The sequence below is a fragment of the Jaculus jaculus genome, chromosome 2 (assembly GCF_020740685.1).
Source record: "Jaculus jaculus isolate mJacJac1 chromosome 2, mJacJac1.mat.Y.cur, whole genome shotgun sequence".
NCBI lineage: Eukaryota > Metazoa > Chordata > Mammalia > Rodentia > Dipodidae > Jaculus > Jaculus jaculus.
In genome coordinates, this window is record NC_059103.1 from 90,911,329 (window position 1) to 90,934,034 (window position 22,706).

The following is a 22,706-nucleotide window of genomic DNA, read 5'->3' on the forward strand; positions in this document are numbered from 1 at the left end:
TGTGAAGCCTAAGGACCCCGGTTCGAGGCTCGGTTCCCCAGGTCCCACGTTAGCCAGATGCACAAGGGGGCACACGCGTCTGGAGTTCGTTTGCAGAGGCTGGAAGCCCTGGCGCGCCCATTCTCTCTCTCTCCCTCTATCTGTCTTTCTCTCTGTGTCTGTCGCTCTCAAATAAATAAATAAATAATTTAAAAATACTTTAAAAAAATTAAATAAATAAATAAATAAATAAAATTAATTTGGCAGAACAGTATAGCTTGGTGAATTTTTATTTTATTAACTCAACATTGCCCACGTACAATGTGGGAGGGAGAAAGATATCGTCTGTTCTTCAAAAAGAACTAATTGTTTACAGGGACAAGGAAGCATCATTGTAATTCACTGCTTAAGCTCTGAGGCAGAGGAATGCTGTGGCCCTAACAAATTCTAATCTAGTAGGATATAGTGGCAATCTGCTTTGGTAACCAACAGCATGTAAATCAAAGTGATGCCTGTGTTGAGTCTTAAGAAAATGTAGGCAGGACCAGAAGAAAATGGTCTTCCAAGCACAAGAAGCAGTTGGATAAAAAAGAATCCTATGCCCAGTAGACACTCTGAGTAAAGCCCCCAACTGAAAAAAATGTATAGGCAAGAAGTTATCATTGAGCATCTCCAAGGAATGGTGTGTGGATTTGATCCCTTTAGGAGTCTTGTATAGATGTACATGTGTAGATGGCAAGTAGCGCACAGCAGAATAATATTTAATCATGTCAACATCAGGAAAAAATATCATGTGAGCAACTTTGGAATGAGTTTTAGTAAGGGTTGGGTGCTCAGCAAAGAAATCCGTGTCCCCTTTCCAAAGGGCCTGCCTTACTGTGACATAAAAATGAGGTCATGTTTATTTGTCATCTTAAATTTTGTGTTAAAAAATAAAGACTCGGGCCAGGCGTGGTGGTGCACGCCTTTAATCCCAGCACTTGGGAGGCAGAGGTAGAAGGATCGCCATGAGTTTGAGGCCACTGTGAGACTACATAGTGAATTCCAGGTCAGCCTGAGCTAGAGTGAAACCCTACCTTGAAAAACCAAAATAAATAAATAAAGACTCGCCTGGCATGGTGGCACATGCCTTTAATCTCAGTACTCCAGACACAAAGGTAGCAGGATCACAGTGCATTTGAGGCCAGCTTGGAACTACATAGTGTGTTTCAGGTCAGCCTGGGCTATAGGGAGACCCTACCGTGAGAAACAAAATATAAAAAATAAAAACACAAAACTCTGATAGGTTTGGGAAAACATAAACATAAACACCTTGTATTAATGTGGTTTAGCTTCAAGGGGAGCACTAGAGAGGGAGGCATGATGGGGCTGGAGAACAAGCAGTGGGCAGAACGTGGAGGCTGATGAAACAAGTGTCGAGGAATGAGGAACCTCGGAACAGCCTGGTCTGCCACATCCTGCTGAAACATGACCCTGATCCAGGCTAGAGGCTGAAGAGGTCATGATAAGAACCACGGGGACATGAGAGAACCATATTTGAGAGCCACAATATGTTTCAGTGGCCATCGGCTCTACACCCTGAATCTGGGAGTAAAGGGCAGTGGGGTAGGGAGGGAAGAAGTATATTAGAGTGGAAAAGCTCTAGGAGTAAATGTAATGAGGTCCACAAAGACTCTGGAAATGCCTGACAATAGAACCCAGGGAAAATGATATACAGGCCAGTGTCTAAGTCCTTCACAGCATTTATATTGAGAACTGCCATTTAGGTATGTCTTAGGTATAACATGAGCATTAATTTTACTGAGTGGAAATCTATTCAGAGAAGGTGCCCCAAGAAGGCTTAGAGCACAGCCAGCAAGGTAAGGTTTCTAGCCTTAGGTGTTGGTATAGCGTAGGATATAGTGAGGGTCTCTGGTGACTGCTGAGCTACCCTGGCCAACTGTATCCTTAGCCACCTAGACTTGCACCCCCGAGCCTGACTCTCTTGCCCACCAGGGATAAAGGAAATTGGAGGGGGTTCTAGCATTTGGGCTCAGAATGATTCTCAAGTCATCTGTAATTTATAGAAGTATCCATCAAACTTGATTCACCAATATCTCAGGAAAGATGTTATTCACTCACAGTGTATTATCTCAATAACTATTTGGGGACATGAGTCAAAGGACCAAACTAGGTAGTGAAGCAGTTATCTTGGAAAACAACAACCTGTACTGTCTGAACTTTAATTAGAGGCTATGTTGATGGAACAGTATGAACAAGTAGAAAGAACCATGAGAGAGTTACAAAACATTTTTATAGAAAAGAAAGATGGTGATCAGGAAAGGTTTTTCATGATGATTTACAGTTCCTTTGGTACTTAGGCACTGATGGGGAAGGTCCACAGTAAGCAGACATACTGGGGTGAAGACCCTAAGTAGGGCTCACAGGACAAGCAGATGACACACTGCGATACAAGAAGAATGCAGGCAAAATCAGAGATAGGTCCGATACTTCTGTGTGTACATGAATGATTCCAGGGCATGAGAGTCCATAAGGACAAAGAATTTAGTTAACAGGTTATTAACATACCATCCGATTGAGTTTCTATTCCTCCCCTTTTTCATGTCTTCAAACTAGTAACAAATCAACTTCAGGGAAAGCTTTGGCATACAAGCAATTAAGGTAATCAACACCGGCAAAGTCAAGTACACTCTGAAGATTCCTAATCTGAAAACCTCGACGGCGGTGTACTTACAGTGCACTACACCATAGCTCACCAGACCAGCCATACTTACCACGCAGTCCTCTCTATATGAGATGTTATAATATATATGCCTTTTATAACAAAATTTCAATGTATGTTTTCTCACTTAAAGTAACCATCGTCTCCTTACTCACCAGATAGAGATGCTATGAAAATGTGGTGTCTTATTGGGGGGAAGATATTAAAGGGCTAGTCTCAGACTCCAAGATCTTTAAAGTGGAACCCAAGTTATTTCTAGCATTATTTTAGTATTTTGTTTTTCTTCAGATTATAGTTGATGGGTTGGGAAGGAGATGGGAGGAAAGAAGTCAATTGCTTTGGTTGGCAACTGTTAAAGTCAGGTTCAGCATTGCTGGTGGAAATCACCCAACCAACAGCAGCTTGTGGAAAAAAGAGATTTATTTTGGCTTACAGGCTTGATGGGGAAGCTCTATGATGGCAGGGAAAATGATGGCATGAGCAGAGAGTGGACATCACCTCCTGGCCAACATAAGGTGGACAATAGCAATAGGAGAGTGTGCCAAACACTGGCAAAGGGAAACTGGCTGTAACACTCATAAGCCCGCCCCCAATAATACACTCACTCCAGGAGGCGTTAACTCCCAAATCTATATCAGCTGGGAATCTAGCATTCAGAACACCTAAGTTTATGGGGGACACCTGAATCAAACCACCACAGCAACCATAAAGGCTTGGCACTTGTTCAGGCTTGGAGTGTCTCCCTGCGGCAAGTACGGCCCCATCAGCTTTTCTCTCCATATTCACGCTAGCTTGCCCGCACACCACCTCGACCCAGCCGCACAGATTCTGTGGCGCAGTAATGAATGCTCTGTACTGTTCAACTGTATTTGAGGAAAGAAAGAGCATGAGGCGGAAGCTCATTGGTAGACTCCAACAGCAGCACCAAGAACACATCAAGAATCTCCAATCTTCTTCATAATGAGGTCTCTACCGGGCAAAAGTGGGTATTACTTTTCATAGAAATATTAGAGGAATGAATTGTTTTAAATGCCAAGAAGGAAAAAGAAGTAAAAATTGTAAATGAGATGCCACTGTGATCTGGCAGAAAGCCCTCTTGTTTCTGGCCCTGCCTTTGTTACCCACCTCACCGACCTGTAAACCCAAACAAATCTAAAGGTCTTAATTTGTGTATTTCCAGACTAAACTGGAGCTCTACTTTCAAATACTAGAATTTCTTAATGACAAGATGGTTCTACCTACACACAGAAAGCAATTTAATTTTTTTCTAGGCGCTTTCACTTTCACCCGAAACTTGTCCACACCCAGAATTCCTGTCAGTTCTTCCCATGTGTGTAATTTTCATCCATCTGCCTCCTGGCAAATTTGTTGATACCACCATAAAAGTGGCAGTGTCTACATTACTTCCTGTATATGCCAAGCAAAAGTTTTTCAAGTAAGTGATCCCAACATTTTTTGATGCTTTAATTAAACACCTAGGGTTAGTGAAGAATAAGGTGGGATATTCATTAGCCAGTCCAACATGTTCTATGACATAAGTGCATTGCTATTATAACCTTATTTGAAAACATATTTATTGTCTCCTCTTCATAATCACTGAACTGTTGTAGGCTGTCCTCTCCTTTCCTCCTGCTTCTGCCTCTTCCTAGGAGTTTCAGGAAAAGCATATTCTCAGAGCTCCCAAGTTATTTAAATATAGATAAACCAGGAGGTGGAAACAGACAAGTGCATGGTAATCCACACCTGAGACAATACTTCTGCCCGCACGCTGCCACCCTTTTGTCCACATCCATTGCAATTTTTCATTGAATGGTTGATACTCACTTTTACCATGAAGAAAAACATCTTAAGACCAGTGCCTTTGACTCTGAAAGTAGTTAATTCTGGCACAGCATTTCTGGAAACAGTGTTTCCCACAAACAACCTTGGTTTCAGGAAATAGGAATCTGAAGAAAAAGAAACTCTGTCGCTCTGAATATACGATTGATTGTGTAAGACTTTCAGCAGTTTGGCACCACAAGACACTCCCCTTTAGGAACTACTGCTGTGAAATGTATTCTGGGAGTTGTATTAAGGGCGTGAAAACTCCTAAATCAGTCACAATAGAGAGTCCTTTAAGAGCCAAGCAAAGAACAGGTCAGTAAGAAATTATAAACATGGCATTGTTTGGATCTGTTACCAAAAGACAAGCTAGTACTGAGATTCATTTCTGTTCTGTGTCCTGGAATTAGAGTGCAGAAAAGAATTTGATGCCAGAGATACATGTACCAACAGGTTTATCTCCCATGAAAACTAAAGCTGGGAATTTCTTCTGGTAGAACATCTGATCAGGCTAGCTGGCTTGAGAGGTCCATCAAATATGAAGGTCATGGTCCTTCAGTGCAGCAAATTAATTTTGTGGCTGGTCTCGAACTCATGGCAATCCTCCAACCTCTGCTTCCCCAATGCTGGGATTAAAGGTGTGCACCACCATGCCCAGCTTTATTAACTAATTTTTAAAAGTCTCATTAAGAAATCTATTTTTAAATAACATTTCATTAACAATCATCAAAATATATAATTTAATTTTTGTCATTTATATCAATTACAAATTAATATTTGCATGTGTTATAAATATGATTAATGTATATAATTCAATCTTTAAAAATTTAATACTTAGTGTTGATAGCAAAGGAAGTAAGAAAAATTTTAATATAGACATATTTACATTGAATAAAATGATGAAAATTGTGCTGGAGAGATGTCTCAGTGGTAAGGCACTTGGCTGCAAAGCCTAAGTACCCAGGTTCAGTTCATCAGTACCCATGTACGTCAGATGCACAAAGTAGCACATGCATCTGGAGTTCATTTGCATTAGCTAAATGCCCTGGTGTGCCCATTCTCTCTCCCACACCTTCTCTGTCTCTCTCTCTCAAATAAATAAATAAAATTTAAAAATATGATAAAAAGTTGAAAGCATATAAGCTATTTTATATCATGAGAAAATTCTGTGAAGTAAGTGAAATAAAAATAAACTTAGGGTGATAAAGAATTAATATAAGCCAGGCGTGGTGGCGCACGCCTTTAATCCCAGCACTCTGGAGGCAGAGGTAGGAGGATTGCCATGAGTTTGAGGCCACCCTGAGACTCCATAGTGAATTCCAGGTCAGCCTGAGCTAGAGTGAGACCGTACCTCGAAAAAAACAAACAAACAAACAAACAAAAAGAATATAAAATTTTCCATTGTTGAGGAAAAATAGCACATGTGTTTTTAGAATGATGACAAGGACCCTTGAATCACTTGGGTATATAATTTTCCTTGGGCCCTATACATTTAACAGAGTATGTAAGAGTTTGTTAAACACCACACCTAGATTGTTTGTAACTATTTAAAATCACAATAAAAGATCAACTTAGAAATATGTAACTTACTGTTTTGTGGAATTCTGTTTGGGGACAGGTGAGTAACATGCTAGAAACTGGGGAGAAGGACTGAACCCTTGGAAACCTAAAAGCAGGCATTGGACAGACGATTGAACAGAGTACTGTCAGAAGAAGAGAGGCTGGCTGAGTCATGTTTCTTCCATGTAGTGTGGACAACAGTCACATCTGTCTCTGATAAGATCTCTGAGCCATGTAAACACTCATATGTAAAGTCTTATTCATAATCACAACATCTAGTTCCAGAACGTTTTCAAAAATAACGTTTCCTTGTAGTGGGAATATTAAAATGCCAGATCAAGTAGTAGAAAGTAGTACAAATGTTTGAGCTGTACGTCTGTAAAAAATTCAAAACAAAACAAAACTATATGATCATACATCTAGAAGAACTGGCTGCTGTATCAGATTCATTTGATTGTCTATGAATTTCTGTATTTCTAAATTCCCGAGCCTTTCTATATTGAGTATAAAATGTTGAAACAAGTTGCTGTTGTCATTTCCACTTATTTCCACGACATGATGAGTGCCTGCTTGTGTCAAGTGCTGTACTGGTGATGTGAGCACAGGTGGAGTGGGACGCAATGCTCCAAGACAGGCACAGCGATAGCTGCGGTCATGAGGACGGGGCTCGACAGGAGCCAGTAAATAGGCAGGACTTAGTATATGATGTGAGAATTTTGTCTTTTATCCTAAGAATTAAGTTCGTTTATCTTGAAAATACTGGTGACCATAGAACATTTGAAGACATTTGGTAATAAAATCATAGAAATGTTTACAAAGACCACTTGAACATTGAAGATCAGATTGTGAAGTAAGGCAGGATTCATGACAATGGATTCCAAAGCTACTGCAGTAGTCTAGACAAGCAATGACTCTGCTTTGTGATAATAATAGTGGAAGTAAATAGGAAGGAAGAGAAATAATTATATCTAGGAGATAGATTCCTAGGCTTGAGTGAGAGACGTATTCATACAGGTAAAGGACTTATAGGTTAAAAAACAAAATCTGTAACTGTAGTTAGAAATTTCCAAGGGTACTGAAGAGATGGCTCAGGATTAAAGCACTTTCCTGCAAAGCCTAACAACCCAGGTTTGATTCCCCAGTACACACATAAAACCAGATGTACAAAATGCACATGTCTGGAGTTGGTTTGCAGCTGGACAGGAGTAAAAAGGGCCACAAAGAGGAAATTCAATATTTGGACTTAAATGAAACTTCATTTTTTAAAATTCTTTCTCATATTCCTCTTCTTTCTCCTATTCCTCCTCCTTTTTGCCCCCTTCCTTCTTGTGCTGGGGATCAAATGCATAGCTTTACACATGATAGGCTAGCACCTGTCACTGCAGAAAAAGAGGGGTCTGCAAAGGAGTTGGGGAAAGAATAGCTACAGTCATAGTAGAAAAACAAACAGGGGGCTGGAGAGATGGCTTCGCAGTTAAGGTGTTTGCCTGCAAAGCCAAAGGGTCCAGGTTTGATTCCCCAGGACCCACGTTAGCCAGATCCACAAGGTGGCACATGCATCTGGAATTCGTTTGTAGTGGCTGGAGACCCTGGTGCACACGTTCTCTCTCTCTCCCTCTTTCTCTCTGTCAAAAAATTAATTTAAATATTTTTAAAAAAGAAAAAGAAACAGGAAGAAAAAAGAAGGTCCATTCTTTTTGTATCAAGACATACATGCCTACTGTTCTCTTCAGTTTGATTTAGCAAGCAACCCAAGCCAAACCTAGCTACTGGGGTATTTCTTTCCCCAAGTAGCCCCTCTTATTGTTCACAGAAAACATTTAGCATTTAGCATTAGAAAACATTTCCTATGATCCTTACACAACTCAGAACTTTTTCCTGTGTCAAGTGAAGTTAATTAAGTGTCAGAGCCACTTCAGCAAACTCAATAAATTGAAGCTACAGGGAGAAATGAGCGCATTTCTTTTTGACTCTGGCCCTGGTATAGGTTTGTTTGTTTTTTTTTTAAAGGACTTTCTGAGCCTTTTGTCAGCTTTCATGCTGGCCAAAATTGCTCGATTGATCACGTATGAAAAGAGGTAATAGGGACACCGCCAGGTGACCCTTGAGCCCTAAAGGAACAGAAATCTCCCATATTCACCTTCTTCCTGTTTTTAGTTTTAGGATCCACTATTTTCCCCCAGTTGTAAGAGGAAAGCAAGTGTAATATTTTAATATTTAGTGTCTCCTTCTGGGCCAGTCAAGCCAGTCAGCCATCTGCAGTGAGAGCAGAAGAGAGAAAGCTCTAACATCTTGAATTTTCTCCATCTGTACTGATAACACCTACTCACATATTAACTGTACCAATTAAAGGGTTTCCCTGTGAAATTTCCAATCATGTATAAAATGTACCTTAATCATGTTCACCATTTCTGTTACCTTTCTTTCTCCCTACAACTCCCACAAGGTATTTCCGTGTCTTATTTAACTTTGAAGATTAGACGGCCTGACTGGGGAGTAGGTAGAGGGCTTGGCCATCACCACAAAGACCTGGTTCAATCTCCAGCACCCCATAAACAGACATGGCGGCATATACCTGTAATCCCAGTACTCAGGAGGTAGAGGCAGGAGGGATCATCCTTGGCTACTTAGTAAATCTGAGTCCAGCCTGGGCTACATGAAGCCCTGTTCTCAGAAACTAAAGTAGAATGTCTAGTGTGATGGAGAAAGTCATAAACCAGGAGTTTGAGCTAGATCTTTGAGCTGGAGGCCAGCCTGGGCTACATGGTAAAACCTTCTCTGTCTCCCTCTCCCCCCTTCTCTCTCTCTCTCCCTCTCCCCCCACCCCTCATACACACACACACACACACACAAGACCAAATAAACCAAAAAACAGTAACAACAAAGGTTAGAGAACTAAAAAGCCAATTCTTACAACATTCTTTTATTCTGTAAGCTTATTGGCATAGTTAAGTTACATGTCTTATCTTCCACCTGCTCTAATGTTCTGCAGCAGAAAGAAGATACCCTGGCTGCTGGTTCTGGGAAGAAATCATAAATGTTGATGATTAACAAACAAGATAGTAGGCTTTTCTGGAATAGGCACTCTTCCTTGCCCACCCTTAGTTCCCGACTATGCCTGTCTCCCAGAGATCAAAACGCCTCCTCAGACATTAACCCCGCCTTCGGCCTCAGGTTAGCAGCGGTGGGGGGTAACTACTGTCCCCCAAAATTCATTAAGATCACCTTGTACGGCAGCCTTATGGTATTATAAAGATTGGTTCATCCTAGCTGGTCGTGGTGACTCACGCCTTTAATCCCAGCACTCCGGAGGCAGAGGTAGGAGGATCCTTGTGAGCTCAAGGCCATCCTGAGACTACAGAGTGAATTTCAGATCAGCCCAGGCTACAGTGAAACCCTACCTCGCAAACAAACAACAAATACAAACAAACAAACAAACAAACAACAAAAAATATTAGTTCATGGGCTGAAGAGATGGCTTAGCGGTTAAGTGATTGCCTGTGAAGCCTGGACGATTCCCCAGGACCCACATTAGCCAGATGCACACGGGGGCGCACGCGTCTGGAGTTCCTCTGCAGTGGCTGGAGGCCCTGGCACGCCCATTCTCTCTCTCTCTCTCTATCTGCCTCTTTCTCTCTCTGTCACTCTCAAATAAATAAATTAAAATAAACAAAAAATAAAAAAAAAGATTAGTTCATCCCCTGGGGAACCCTAGGGACACAGGCCTTAAGGACAAGTGTCACCCTTAAATGTTGGAAGTGAGCAGTTCCCTTCTTGGCAAAAATATCTTACCTCCCAGGTCACATGGTGTCTAGAAAGGCCTCTTACTGGGGAAGGAAGGTCGCCAAAGGTGTCCTGAGCCTCCCGTCCGGTCTGGAGACTTCAGAAAGGCGGCACCCGGCGGGGCTTCCTGCGGGCCCGGCCTGGCGGGGGCGGGGACCTCTCGGTGGCGGCGAGGGGCGGATGCTCGCCGTCTCCCGCCCCCACGAGCGCTTCCCCCAGGCCGGGGCGCGCGGCCGCAGTCGGCGGGAGGACCGGCCAGCGCAGGGCAGGTGCGCTCGGGGACTGAACCACCCGAGCCTGCCGGGAAGCGGAGCGGATCAGCACTCGGCGGGCAGGTAGGGGACCCCCCTCCCCACAAGGACAGTTTGGTCGAGAAGTTTTCGGGGTGTCATCATTCCCCGCGCCTCCTGGCCCGGTTTACGGGAAGACTGCACTTTCCCAGAAGTATAAAATATTTGATATTGATACCATGAGGGGGCGCTGAACAAGATTGCGGGGCATGTCTTCTTTGTACATTCTTGTTCCTTAAAAAAAGGTATTTATTTATTTGGGAGAAAAAGGACGGGAAGAGATAGGGACAGACTGACTGACTGACTACGGGCGCGTCAGTGCCTCTTGCTGTTGCAAACACTCTAGACACGTGCGCCATTTAGCGCATCAGGTTCTATGTGGGTACTGGAGAATCCAACCCAGCGCGATAGGCCTTTTTGTCTTCCTATTTTCTTTTCTTTTGAAGCTTTTTTCCTTTCATTCTTTTTGTCTTTTTTTTTTTTTTTAGCTAATCAGAACCCAGAATTCGTGCTGCGTGCCCATACCCCCCACACACACACCCACCTCCCTGCGCCCCGCGGTCGCTGACTGAAGGGCCCCTGGGCCCCTCGGCCTCCCTGCCTGGTCCCTTAGGAAAGTTTATCCTCTGTGATCCGGGCTTTCCCCAGCTTTCGCAACCGGAGGAGGAACTTGTCAGTGCTCTGGGAAGGTCCGAGCGCTGCGTGCCTCTGGTCACCAGGGCCGAGCGCGGTCGATGGGGGCAGGGGACAGGCTCGTAGGCAAGCCAGAGGAAGCTGATGGTTTCTGAAGGGCCGAAGGCGAGCTCGGCTTCCCCGCTGCTTCTGCAAGACCTGTGGAGAAAGTAAGTTGTTGACTCTGCCAAACAGGTCTGTTTAAGAATAGAGTTCAAGGATTTTTTTTTTTATTTTTATTTTTCCAGAGACTCTCTGCTTTGTAGGCTGATGGCTGTAGAGGGGTTTGGGCAAAGGGTGATTTTGTCTTGAGTCGTTTCTACGGTTCTCTTCCCCTCCCATCAGCTCAGTGTTGGGTGTTTGTCAGGGAGAAAAACCTTCGATAAAAATACAAACTTATAATTGCAAGCACAGACCCTCGCTAGAATTTGTCAGAGGAACGCTGAAGCAGTGGGAGATGAAGGCACAAATTTTAGAGGGATGCCTTCCCTAACACATCAACCAGAAGAAACCCCATTACTACAGCCAACTTAAGTTTAAATTAAAACCCTCTCTCAGAGCATGAGAAACGTTGGCATGCATGACCACCCAGGGGTGCCAAACTGTCTGTTAAACTGCTTGAACACCTGGCTTCTTTGACCAAACACAGATCTGTGTATCTTCATGGCAGTAACTGAAGGCTGTTCAACTTTTTTGCAGAATCCTGGGGATTCTAGAGGGCAGGGCCAGCTTCTTTCCCTGAAAGAGAGGCAGAGGCTCCCTCCTGGATCTGAATCTAGCCCTTGCCAGCTCTGAGACTGTGGGGTAAGTATGTGCCTCCTGGTGTCCAGCACAGAACTTAACCCTTCTGACCCTGGGGTGCAGCGCCCTGTGCTTTCAGTGATAGCAGAGGGTGTTTTATTTCCTGTGGTATTTGTTGTAGTTCCCCTGTTCACTCAGACATCACTGGTTGTCAGACAGTATCAATGGTTCACAACTTGGAAATGTCAGATATCAGAATAAAATACTTTGTAAGGCATCCTTTGCTAACAATACTTTACCCATCTCCAATTCTACTAAATTCCACAAGAATATGATGGTTTGTGGGTTTTACAAAGAAAAGTCCGTTAAATGTCAGGTCTTAATGCACATGGTGTAAAACTCTAAAGGAAAAGAGCATGCAATGAAAAGCCTCACTTCCACCCCTGGACCCTTTCCCTTGCAGACGTAACCACTGTCTCCACGACATATGCTCAGTGTTGTTCTGTGCATTTCATCATGTTTTACTGTTCCTTTAAACTTATTTTTATTAGATATGGACATATTTAGTATGTGAACAACACATGTTGGTACCATCCTTCCTCCATGGGGATGCAGGTCAACCCCATGGGGATTGTGGGTCGTGCATTGTGGGGGAGAGGCAATGTCTTTGTGCAAAATGTCCCAGCTTGTGGCTCTAACAATCTTTCCTCCCTCAATTCAGCAAAATGCCCTAAGCCATGTTGGGTGCTTTTTTTGTTTGTTTGTTTTTTATTTCAAGGTAGGGTCTCACTGTAGCCCAGGCTGACCTGGATTTCACTATGTGATCTCAGGCTGGTCTCAAACTCACAGCGATCCTCCTATCTCTGCCTCCCAGGTGCTGGTATTAAAGGTGTGTGCCACCACGCCCGGCTCATGTTGGGTGCATTTCAAGTCTACTTCAATGATGTGCTGTGAGGAGCCTCTGGATCTCTGCTTTGTTAGGTGTTGAATGTCCTCAGTGTCTATCTCCTTCACCCCTGTGTTGATATCAGATTCACTGAGAGAGCAGCACTCGTGCTTATTTCCCCGATTCCTCTGTGGTTTCAGCTGGAGTTGGGATGGAGTGCACTGGATCATTTATCTCCTCAGATCCAGCTCCTGTCTGAAAAAGAGAAGCAGGCTTTCCAACAGAGAGTGAAGTCAGCACTGGTTAAATGGGATAATTATTATTAATTTAGAAAGAATTTAAAGGGTGAATGTAGACCCTCTTATAGCCCAAGATTAGTGGAGCTTGACAATGGAAAGCAAAATCATTATCTGGATATGATTCTGACTTGTTTGCCAGTTCCAGATATGATTTCCTTTCCACTGAATGGATCTGTTAGTCAATCCAAGAGCAGTTGGTTATCCACCATAGCTGTGTGCCACTATTTCACTTGTCTGAGCATCACATCAGGTTGTTTGCTTCTGAGTGGCTTAGACTTTGAGCTGCTCCAACAGATGTTGGCCACTTTCCCCTGGTAGCTCATGTAGCATCTTCCAGCACTAGATGGGCTAATTGTGTAGGGACTGGCTCTTTTCCAGATTCCAACCAGGTCTCCACATGAACCATGCAGACAGCATATGGTATCTTCAGCAGTAAGGTCTTACCATTAACTTCTGGTGGGTAATCAAGTGCTCTAACAGAAGTCTGTCTTGTTTGTTTTGGGAGATCTTGTAGGTCTCTGTGATCAACAGTTCAATGTGGATGTAAACCACATCCTGGTATAGGGAATTACAGACCAGTGCCAAGGGAAAAAAAAAAAAAGACAGAGAAGAAAGAAAAATAGGAGAAATTTAAGATTAGGCTTCATCTCACCCTCTCCAGGGCCCTTAGATTCAGATTCTCCCCCTAAGGTCCTCTTGAGGGTTCCACCTTATAGTCTAACTTCCAGGATATAGGTTTCTATGGTACCAGTTCAATTTGGGTTTAATATTATGTCCCTCCCTGTGGTGGTTTGATTCAGGTGCCCCCATAAACTTAGTTGTTCTGAATGCTAAGTTCCCAGCTGATGGAGATTTGGGAATTAATGCCTCCTGGAGGCAGTGTATTATTGAGGGCAGGTTTATGGGTGTTATAGCCAGTTTCCCCTTGCCAGTGTTTGGCACACTCTCCTGTTGCTGTGGTCTACCTTATGTTGGCCAGGGGGCGATGTCTACCCTTTGCTTATGCCATCGATTTCCCCTGCCATCGTGGAGCTTCTCCTCGAGCCTGTAAGCCAAAGTAAACCTCTTTTTCCCACAAGCTGCTCTTTGTTGGGTGATTTCTACCAGCAATGCTAACCTGACTGCAACACTCCCCACCCTTCCCCTTCCCCTTCCCCCAATTCCTACCCTCCCTGTTGTCCAAGCCTGAGATGCCATTCAGGTATGTCAGCAACTTGGGCTGATTCAAGTTAGGAACTGCAGATGAGTGAGACCATGTGATGGTTGTCTTTCTGAGATTGTGTGAGTTCACATGATCTGTTCCAAGTTTAACCATTTTTCTACAAATTTCATTGTGTCATTTTTTTTTCTTACTGCTGAATAGAATTTCATCATGAAGATATACCACATCTTGGCCATCCATTCATCCAGTAATGGGCACCTGTGTTGATTTCAGTTCTTAGCTGTTATGAATTGAGCAGCTATAAACATGGCTGAGCATGTATCTCTGAACTGAGATGTAGAGCTTTTAGAGTAAATGCCCAGTAAGGAAATAACAGGGTCTGTTGGTAACTCTATTCATCTTTCTCAGGAGTCTCCATATTGATTTCCATAGTGGTTGTATCAATTTACATTCCTACCAACAGTGAATGAGTGTTCCTATTTCTCCATATCCTCACCAACATTTTTTTTTCATTTTTTTAAATGTTTCTATCCTTACTGGGGTAAGGTGGAATCTCACAGTTGTCTTAATTTGCATTTCCTTTTCTTAAGTTTGTGTTAGCCATTTGTAATTCTTCCTCTAAGAACTCCCTATTCAGTTCTCTGCCCTACTTTTGGAGTGGGTTGTTTGATTTTTTTTTTAATTGTTTAGTTTTTGAATTCTTTGTAGATTCTAGATATTAGACTTCTGTCAGTGGTATAGCTGGTGTTGCAGACAGGTTCGCATTGCTGGTAGAAACCACCCAACCAAGAGCAGCTTGTGGGAAAAAGGTTTATTTTGGCTTACAGGCTTGAGGGGAAGCTCCACAATGACAGGGGAAAATGATGGCATGAACAGAGGGTAGACATCACCCCCTTGCCAATATAAGATGGATAACAGCAACAGAAGAGTGTACTGGCATGGGGGAACTGGCTATAATGCCCATAAGCTCACCCCCAAGAATACACTCTCTCCATGAGGCATTAATTCCCAATTCTCTATGACCTGGGAACCTAGCATTCAGAACACCTAAGTTTATGGGGGACACCTGAATCAAACCACCACAGCTGGCAAAGATTTTCTCCTATTGAGTGGGTAATCTATTGGCTCTGCTTATGGTATGTTTGCCTGTGCGAAAGCTTTTTAGCTTCAAGAGATCTCATTGGTTGAGTGCTTGTTTAATTTCCTGGGCTACTGGGATTTTGTTCAGGAAGTCTTTTCCCAGTCCTATGTCATGGAGAGTGCCTCCTATTTTTTCTTCCAGTAGTTGAAGAGTTTCAGGTCTTATATTGAGGTCTTTAATACATTTGGACTTGATTTTTGTGTATGGCAAAATGAGTGAATTTTAACTTCATTTTTCTACATATGGTCATCCAATTTGTCAAGCACCATTTGTTGAAGATGCTGTCTTTTCTCCAGTCAAGCAGCTGTAGTTACTTAATCTAAGGTCTGGGCCTTTAATTCTGTTCTACTGATCAATGTTTTTGTTTTTATTACAGTACCATGCTGTTTTTGTCACTCATTATGGCTTTGTAACATAGCTTTAGATGAGGTATGGTGATACCACCAGAAGTGAGGGGTTTTTTTTGTTTGTTTTTGTTCTGCTGAGGATATGTTTGGATATCTGAGTTCTTTTCCATTCCATATAAATTTTGAGAGCATTTTTTCAATCACTGAAGAATGATGTTGGTATTTTTATTGGTATTGTATTAAATCTGTATATTGCTTTTGGTAGAATTGCCATTTTCACAATATTAATTCTACCTATCCAGGAGAATGGGAAATCTTTCCATCTTCTCAAGTCCTCCTCAGTTTCTTTCTTGTGTTTTTTTTTTTTTTTAATGTTTTCATTATATAGGTGTTAGAGTTATTCCAAAGTAGTTAATTTAATTTTTTTATTTGCTACTGAAAATGGGACAGCCTCACTGATTTCTTTCTCTGTATCTTTGTCCTTTGCATATAGAAAAGCTACTGATTTTTGTGCATTGATTCTGTATCCTGATACTTTACTGAAGGAATTTATGACCTTTAGAAGTTTTGAGATGGAGACTTTCAGGTCACTTATATATAGGATCATGTCATCTGCAAATAGGGCTAACTTGACTTTTACAATTTGAATCCCTTTTATTTCTGTCTCCTGTCTTATAGCTTGGGCTAGTACTTCTAGTACTATGTTGAAGAGCAATGGAGACCTGGAATTCACTGTGTAGTCTCAAGGTGGCATCGAACTCATGATGATCCTCCTACCTCAGCTTCCCAGGTGCTGGGATTAAAGGTGTATGCCACCATGCCCAGCAAGAATGTTAACTATGATGTGTCTTGGAGAGTTTCTTCTTTGGTCCAGTGTGTTTGGTGTTCTGTGGGCTTCTTTTATCTGGATGAGCCTCTCTTTTGAGAGATTCAGAAAATTTTCTTCAATAATTTTGTTGAATATGTTCTCTATGCCTCTGGCCTGGATTTCCTCTCCTTCTGGTATACCCATGATCCAGAAGTTTCATTGTTTTAGGGTATCTCACAGTTCTCTAGTATTCTGTTCACTTAATTTTTTGAACTAAGCAGAGTTTGGCCTCCAGAGCAATTCTTTCTGCCTACTCTTCCAGGTCAGAGGTTTGGTTTTCCACATGAGTAACTCTCTTGGTGAGTACTTCTAGAGAGGTTTTTTATAAATTCTATGTGATTTTTGTTTTCTGTTATGTTATTTTTGCAGCTGTTTTTGAAGTACACTTTGGATTCGAGTTCTGTTTTTCTTGATGCTTCCTGGAATTCATTCTTGCAATTGATCAAGGCTTCATTAAGCTTAATCAACCAGTTGTTGAGATCTTCCATTTCTCGACTCACCTTCAATTCATTAATATCTCTTTGGAGGGTTCTAACATTTTCTTCAGTCAAGTTAAGTCTACTTTCAAAAGCTAAATGCTCTAGGAGATGATTCTGTTCAATTCCATTGATACGATTGTCAGTTCTTTGATGGTTTGCTTCCAGTTCAGCAATTTTTTTTTTTTGATCAGGGTCTCATCTGTTGTTGTGTTTTCATTTTGGGAATGAATTTCTGTTGATTTCTGTATGATTTCATTGGAGGTTTCCATTGTAAGACTAGGTATCCTTGGTGGAGATCTGTCAGTTTTCTGACTTTCATTGTCTTTTTTTTGTAATGTTGTCACCCATTTTAGGAAGACTCTTTATTTTATTGAGGAGGAAGCAAGTTTTTGTCCTTTGGCCCATGCACCCTATGACTCAGGTGAATAGGAATGTTGGTACCCAGTGGCTAGTCAGGTTGGCAGAGCAAAAGGCCTGATTCCACAGCTCACACAGGGACCAGGCCTTCCCCAACAAGGTACTGTGTGAACTACTAGGACCAGGGGACTGGGAGGAGCCAGGGAATAGCAATCTGGCCTGCTCACTCGTGCCTGCCCACACACAGTCTGGCCCAAGGAACCTGGAGCAGGAAACTGGGAGGAGCCAAGAAACAGGGGTTTGGTCTACTCTTCCCACTGCCATGCCCACCTGCACACAGACCAGTGCAGAATCCCCAGAGCAGAGAAGGCGCATTTGGTAATTTAAGACAGCAGATCCCAGAAAGGGTTTTGAACACTTGTATACGAGTGGCTTTTTATAAAGTCCACCATCCTTAAACTTAATATTTTAATTGTTCACTTCTGCTTTTCTACTGTATACTCTGAAAGGCCAGGGATTTAAACTCTTTGTTAGAGGGAGCTTGTACTTCTGGAAATTAACACATAGGTCAGTTTCTAAATTCTCTGAAGTGGAAGACCTTGATTTATTCACCTTTGGCACTTCCCAGAGCCTGCCATAATTACTAGTGAGTACTGGGGCGGTGCTCATATTTTCACATCCAGGTGTAGAGAGAACTGGCATGCGAGTTATGCTGGTGCTTTGGGTCTCATGGGCTTGTGGGGCAGTCCTAACAGCACAGGTATTTTTTTCCCCAGAGAGAAGTCAGTGTCTAGGCTGGTGTCTTGTCGACTGTAGCACACATATATCAGAGGTCACCTTTTCTAGAGTAACTGCTATAGTTTGCCAAGTAACTGTTAACCAGGGAGGCAGTATGTGTGATGGTAGAAGAGGATGAGTTAAAGTTGGAATCCTGGCTTTAATACTGCATTTAAGCTCTGAACTAGCCATTCAAACCCTTAGAGATTCAGCTCCCTTGCCTGTGAAGTGGTAATTTGTAGTTATTTGAAGATTAGCTAAGATGGTAGGCTACAAAGGCGGAAGCACTGTGCCTGGCACATGAAAGGTGTATCGTAAGTAGAAATGCTTGTGACTGTCAGACTCTGCTGTCATTTCCTGCCTTCATAAGACAGGTGAGTGCTGTTGTCAGTTCTGGCTCTTTTATGGTGCAGTAGTAGAAAATGGCCCCAAAACTCTCAGAGAAGAAAGATAAATTTTCTTGCTTAAATGTCCTTTAAGTATCTGCTTTCAGTCCAATATGATGTAATAATGTCTAAAACATATATTTTGAATGTAAAATTAAAATCAAAGGTCTATTTGTTAATTAAAAAGAAATTGCAGTTGGCTGTTATTTGTTGTCTAGATAAATTGAGCCTAACTCAATTAGCAGCCTAACTTTGCAAAACAGAAATAAAGGTTGTATTTTAAAAATAAATAGAAAAAAAATACAAAAGGATAGTGCTTGCCTTTAGTTCTAGGATTAGGGAGGCTGAAGTAGGAGGATCACCAAGAGTTTGAGGCCCACCTGAGCTACTGACTTCTGGGCCAACCTGGGCTAGAGTAAGATCCTGCTTAAAAACAAAAAGTAAATGGCATTCAATATGGCAAGAGGATTGAGAACTTGACGATAGCCTGGGCTGTGTAGTGAGACACTATCTCAATAAAAAAGACAGTAAATAAGCAGAAAGCATGAAAGGGAAATGAAAGTATTCTGCTTTTTTTTTGTTTTGTTTTTCATTTTCAAACCAGCATAGTTTTGATAACCAATATCTAATATAGATGATAATTTAATTCTAACTGATTTTTACTTTGCTACAAACAAAACCCACAGAAGTTCATCTCTCACTTGAAGATAAAACCTCACAAGCACCAAATCAGCAGAAACGTATATAGACATTTGCACAAGCACATGAGTCACTGGGCAGAGTAAGGGGCACTTGGGATCTATGGATGGTGCCGTTTATCAACTACTATTACAGAATGAAGGATACTTGTGCATGTAATATAGCAGAAAATCACTCCTATGCAGTAAAAATTGAACAATGCAAGGTCCCTAAATAAATATAATGTTTCTATTTGTCTATGAAAAGTTTTCTTCTGGAGAAACAGGAATAGGCGAGAACACAGGCTTATACAGTCATGTTAATGTGGGCAAGCTTTCTTTAAGATTAAAAGCAACTTTTATAGTGCTTGATTCTAGGAGAGAAAGACAGCAGATTGGGGAGGGGAAAGATTTGTTTCTAAATGTTTATTTTCTTTTTTTAATGTTATACATTTTCTTTTTTTTAAAGAATATTTATTTGCAAGGGGAGAGGGAGAGAAAGAGAAAGAGAGAGAGAGAGAGACGACAGGCATGCCAGGGCCTCTAGCCACAATAAACAAACTCCAGATGCATGTGTTACTTTGTGCATTTGGCTTACTTGGGTACTGGAGAATCACACCCAGGTCTTTAGGCTTTGCAGACAAGCATCTTGACCACCAAGCCATCTCTCCAGGCCCTCATTTTCTTTATTTTGAGTCATACACATGCAATTTTATTTTATGTTTTAGTTTAATTTTTTTTTTTTTTGAGGTAGGGTCTCACTGTAGCTCAGGCTGACCTGGTTCTCACTCTGTAGTACCAGGCTGGCCTTGGAGTTACAGTAGCCCCCTCCCCCCACCTTCTGAGTACTGGGATTAAAGATGTGTGCTAGCATGCCTGGCTACATGTAATTTTAAAACTAAATTTTTAAAATGGAAATTCTGTATCAATAATTACACAAACATTTTAGTGACTAATTCTTTTCTCCTGCCATACTCTTATAAGTACTCCATCCCACCTGTACCAAAGGTCAATGCAGTGAAGCCTTGGCAGGGCACTCAGGCTTCAGGGTTTTTTAAATTTTTTTAATTTTTTTTTTTTTTTTGTTTTTTCAATATAGGGTCTCACTCTGGCTCAGGCTGACCTGGAATTCACTATGTAGTCTCAGGGTGGCCTCGAACTCTCAGCGATCCTCCTACCTCTGCCTCCCGAGTGCTGGGATTAAAGGCATGCACCACCACGCCTGGCAGGCTTCAGGTTTTAAGGATATGGCTGTCATCAGCTAGAGATGGAGCTACTCTGGTAAATGACTGTGCAGCCAGTCATGGACAAAAATAACTCCAGTACCAGTGAAGACTATCATATAATTTAAGACTACCTCATGGAGAATTTTTTTAAAGTAATGTCTAAATGATGGAATATATTACCCACTCAAAGCATTCAGTATTATTAATCATTTACTTATTAGAAATCTAAGATAGGCTATAAAGATATTGTAATTATTTGTTTATAGCTTTTATATTTCTTATTTATACAGGTCCAACAATTTATAATGTTCTTATCATAATATAATTAATAAGCTACAGTTTTCTTATGTATATATCCTCTAAGGATATTCAAACTGAATATTTTTTTATACAGGTTTCCACCAGGTAGCCCAGGCCGGCCTCAAATTTACAATCTTCCTGTTTTCCCTTCCTAAGGATTAAAGGGGTATTTCACTATGATCAACCACACCCCATTATTTCCTGACTTTCTTTTTAAAGTACAACTGCCAAACTTTCAAGAGGCCCAACTTATCCTGTGGAAATGAGAAGGAACTGAATTTTCATTTTTGCTTCCCCTAACTTACTTTATTGTTAATGATCAGGCCTTGTTACTGTCAAGACTATGAATGGTCTGGTCAAAGTAGAAATCAAACAAAAAGGGACAAGAAAAAGATTCAGCATAAGATCTCACACATTTAGTAAATTTAAACTACCCCATGTCTTATTTTCACCAGAACTTTAGAATCAGAGTTCTTAGTGCTTGCAGTATGGCCTGACCTAACTTGGTGGCTTAACTATTGCAGGTGGGTGCACATCATGTCCAGTTTTGAAGATGCTGACACAGAAGAGACAGTGACCTGTCTCCAGATGACTGTTTACCATCCCAGCCACTTGCAACGTGGAATATTTCAATCCATAAAGTTTTACAAGAGAGAGAAACTCCCCTCCATTGAAGTGGTGAATTTTGGACGGAATTCCAGCATCTGTCGTTATACTTTCCTAGACAAACAGGTTTCACGAGTCCAGTTTTCTTTGCAGTCCTTTAAACAGTTCAACAGCTCAGTTCTCTCTTTTGAAATTAAAAATATGAGTAAGAAGACCAGTTTGATTGTGGACAATCAGGAGCTGGGCTACCTCAATAAAATAGACCTGCCCTATAAGTGCATGGTCAAATTCGGTGAGTATCAGCTCCTGCTGGAGAAGGAAGATGGAGAGTCAGTGGAATCATTTGAGACTCAGTTTATTCTGTCTCCAAGACCACTCTTGCAGGAAAATAACTGGCCGGCACAGAAGCCCACACCCGAGGATGGCAGTTGCTCATCCTATTTCACCCATGTCACTTCTCCTACAGAAATGGATGAAAATGAATTGTGAACACAGACATCTTAGTGGACAAATGTGAAGGATGACATGTCTGCACATACTTCAGAGACATTCTACTCAAGTAGGCATTTATTAGTGTCCTATTTTATAGACATCTGCTATGTTGTTTGGATTTAGTAATATCATTTCTAAGTCTATAAAGTGCATTAGTCATCAATATAGTCAGTTGTTTGCTCTCCTGGTTCTACAAAGAATGAAATGTATATCTGTGTAAGAAATACCTTTTGTGATATGAAGTTATGCTATTTTTCTTTTCCTGCTTACTGTTAGACCCGTGCTTTGTTTTTGTAGGGACCATCTCTTGTGTGGTCACATCATTTTGTAATAGTCACTGGTTTTCAAGGTCTAGGCTCCAGACCATGTTAGCTGGTGCCTGCAGCAAGTTAATGCTTGCAGAGACTTGAAATGCATTGCAGAGTCTGTGTGCTTTTGTAGTTGTAATATGAAAAAGACTTGAGAAACAGTACTTTGACTTTTTTCTAGGAAATCATAGTTTTATTTTTAGGATGATAGTTTTTCCTTTCCTATATTCAGGACCTCAAGTTAGTATGTAAACATTTAAAGAACCATTGTGTCTAATGCTATTTTCTTGCCAAACATGAAATGATTTTTGCATACTTCACCAAATTTTTAAATTAACATAAATTAAAAAATTTAACAGCACCTATGTATATGCTAATGTCAAAGCTTCCTTTCGTAATTGTGTTTTTGAAACTTTCTAAAGAAGGCTAAGAATTGCTCTCAGGCTGCTCTATATAAGCAAAGAAATGTGAATATTTATAATTAATACTTAAATATTTCTAAACTTTGTCTGACATAGTTGCTTTTGTTTGCCTACATCGCCTTGTGTGTGTGTGTGTGTGTGTATGTGTGTGTGTGTGTGTGTACCTACATGTGCATGGGTATGCACACGTGAAGATCGAAGGACAACTCACCTACCACCTTGCGTCAGGCTCTCTTTGTGCTCTCTCAGCTATGCACATCAGGATGGCTTCCAAAGAGTCTCCTTTTGTCCTTATTTAAAATTTTCATTCAATTCATGTTAGCTAGATTAAAATAAATGTTAGCTCCTTTTACATAAATGAGACTAGCATTACCAGCAAGTGAGACTCCCTGTATACTTCTCTAG

The 22,706-nt window shown here is 41.4% G+C and overlaps 2 protein-coding genes across 3 annotated transcripts in view; one reads left to right on the forward strand and one right to left on the reverse strand.

Moving 5' to 3' along the window:
* Nucleotides 1-9,995, reverse strand: part of Alpk1 (alpha kinase 1) — a 155,883-nt gene extending 145,888 nt beyond the window's left edge. The window contains exon 1 of the mRNA XM_045144555.1: nucleotides 9,875-9,995. The gene's annotated coding sequence lies outside the window, so the exon portion shown is untranslated. The remainder of the gene's footprint in view (nucleotides 1-9,874) is intronic.
* A 73-nt stretch (nucleotides 9,996-10,068) lies between these two features.
* Tifa (TRAF interacting protein with forkhead associated domain) lies at nucleotides 10,069-22,204 on the forward strand. Of its 2 annotated transcripts, none has more exons than XM_045144201.1 (3): nucleotides 10,069-10,200; nucleotides 11,527-11,631; nucleotides 20,998-22,204. In XM_045144201.1, the coding sequence occupies exon 3, from the start codon at nucleotides 21,011-21,013 to the stop codon at nucleotides 21,566-21,568; it is 558 nt and encodes a 185-aa protein (XP_045000136.1). In that variant the 5' UTR covers nucleotides 10,069-10,200; nucleotides 11,527-11,631; nucleotides 20,998-21,010; the 3' UTR covers nucleotides 21,569-22,204. The 2 variants fall into 2 exon arrangements, with proteins under 2 accessions (XP_045000136.1, XP_045000137.1); XM_045144202.1 differs by lacking the exon at nucleotides 10,069-10,200 and adding an exon at nucleotides 10,942-10,997.
* Nucleotides 22,205-22,706: the final 502 nt, after the last annotated feature.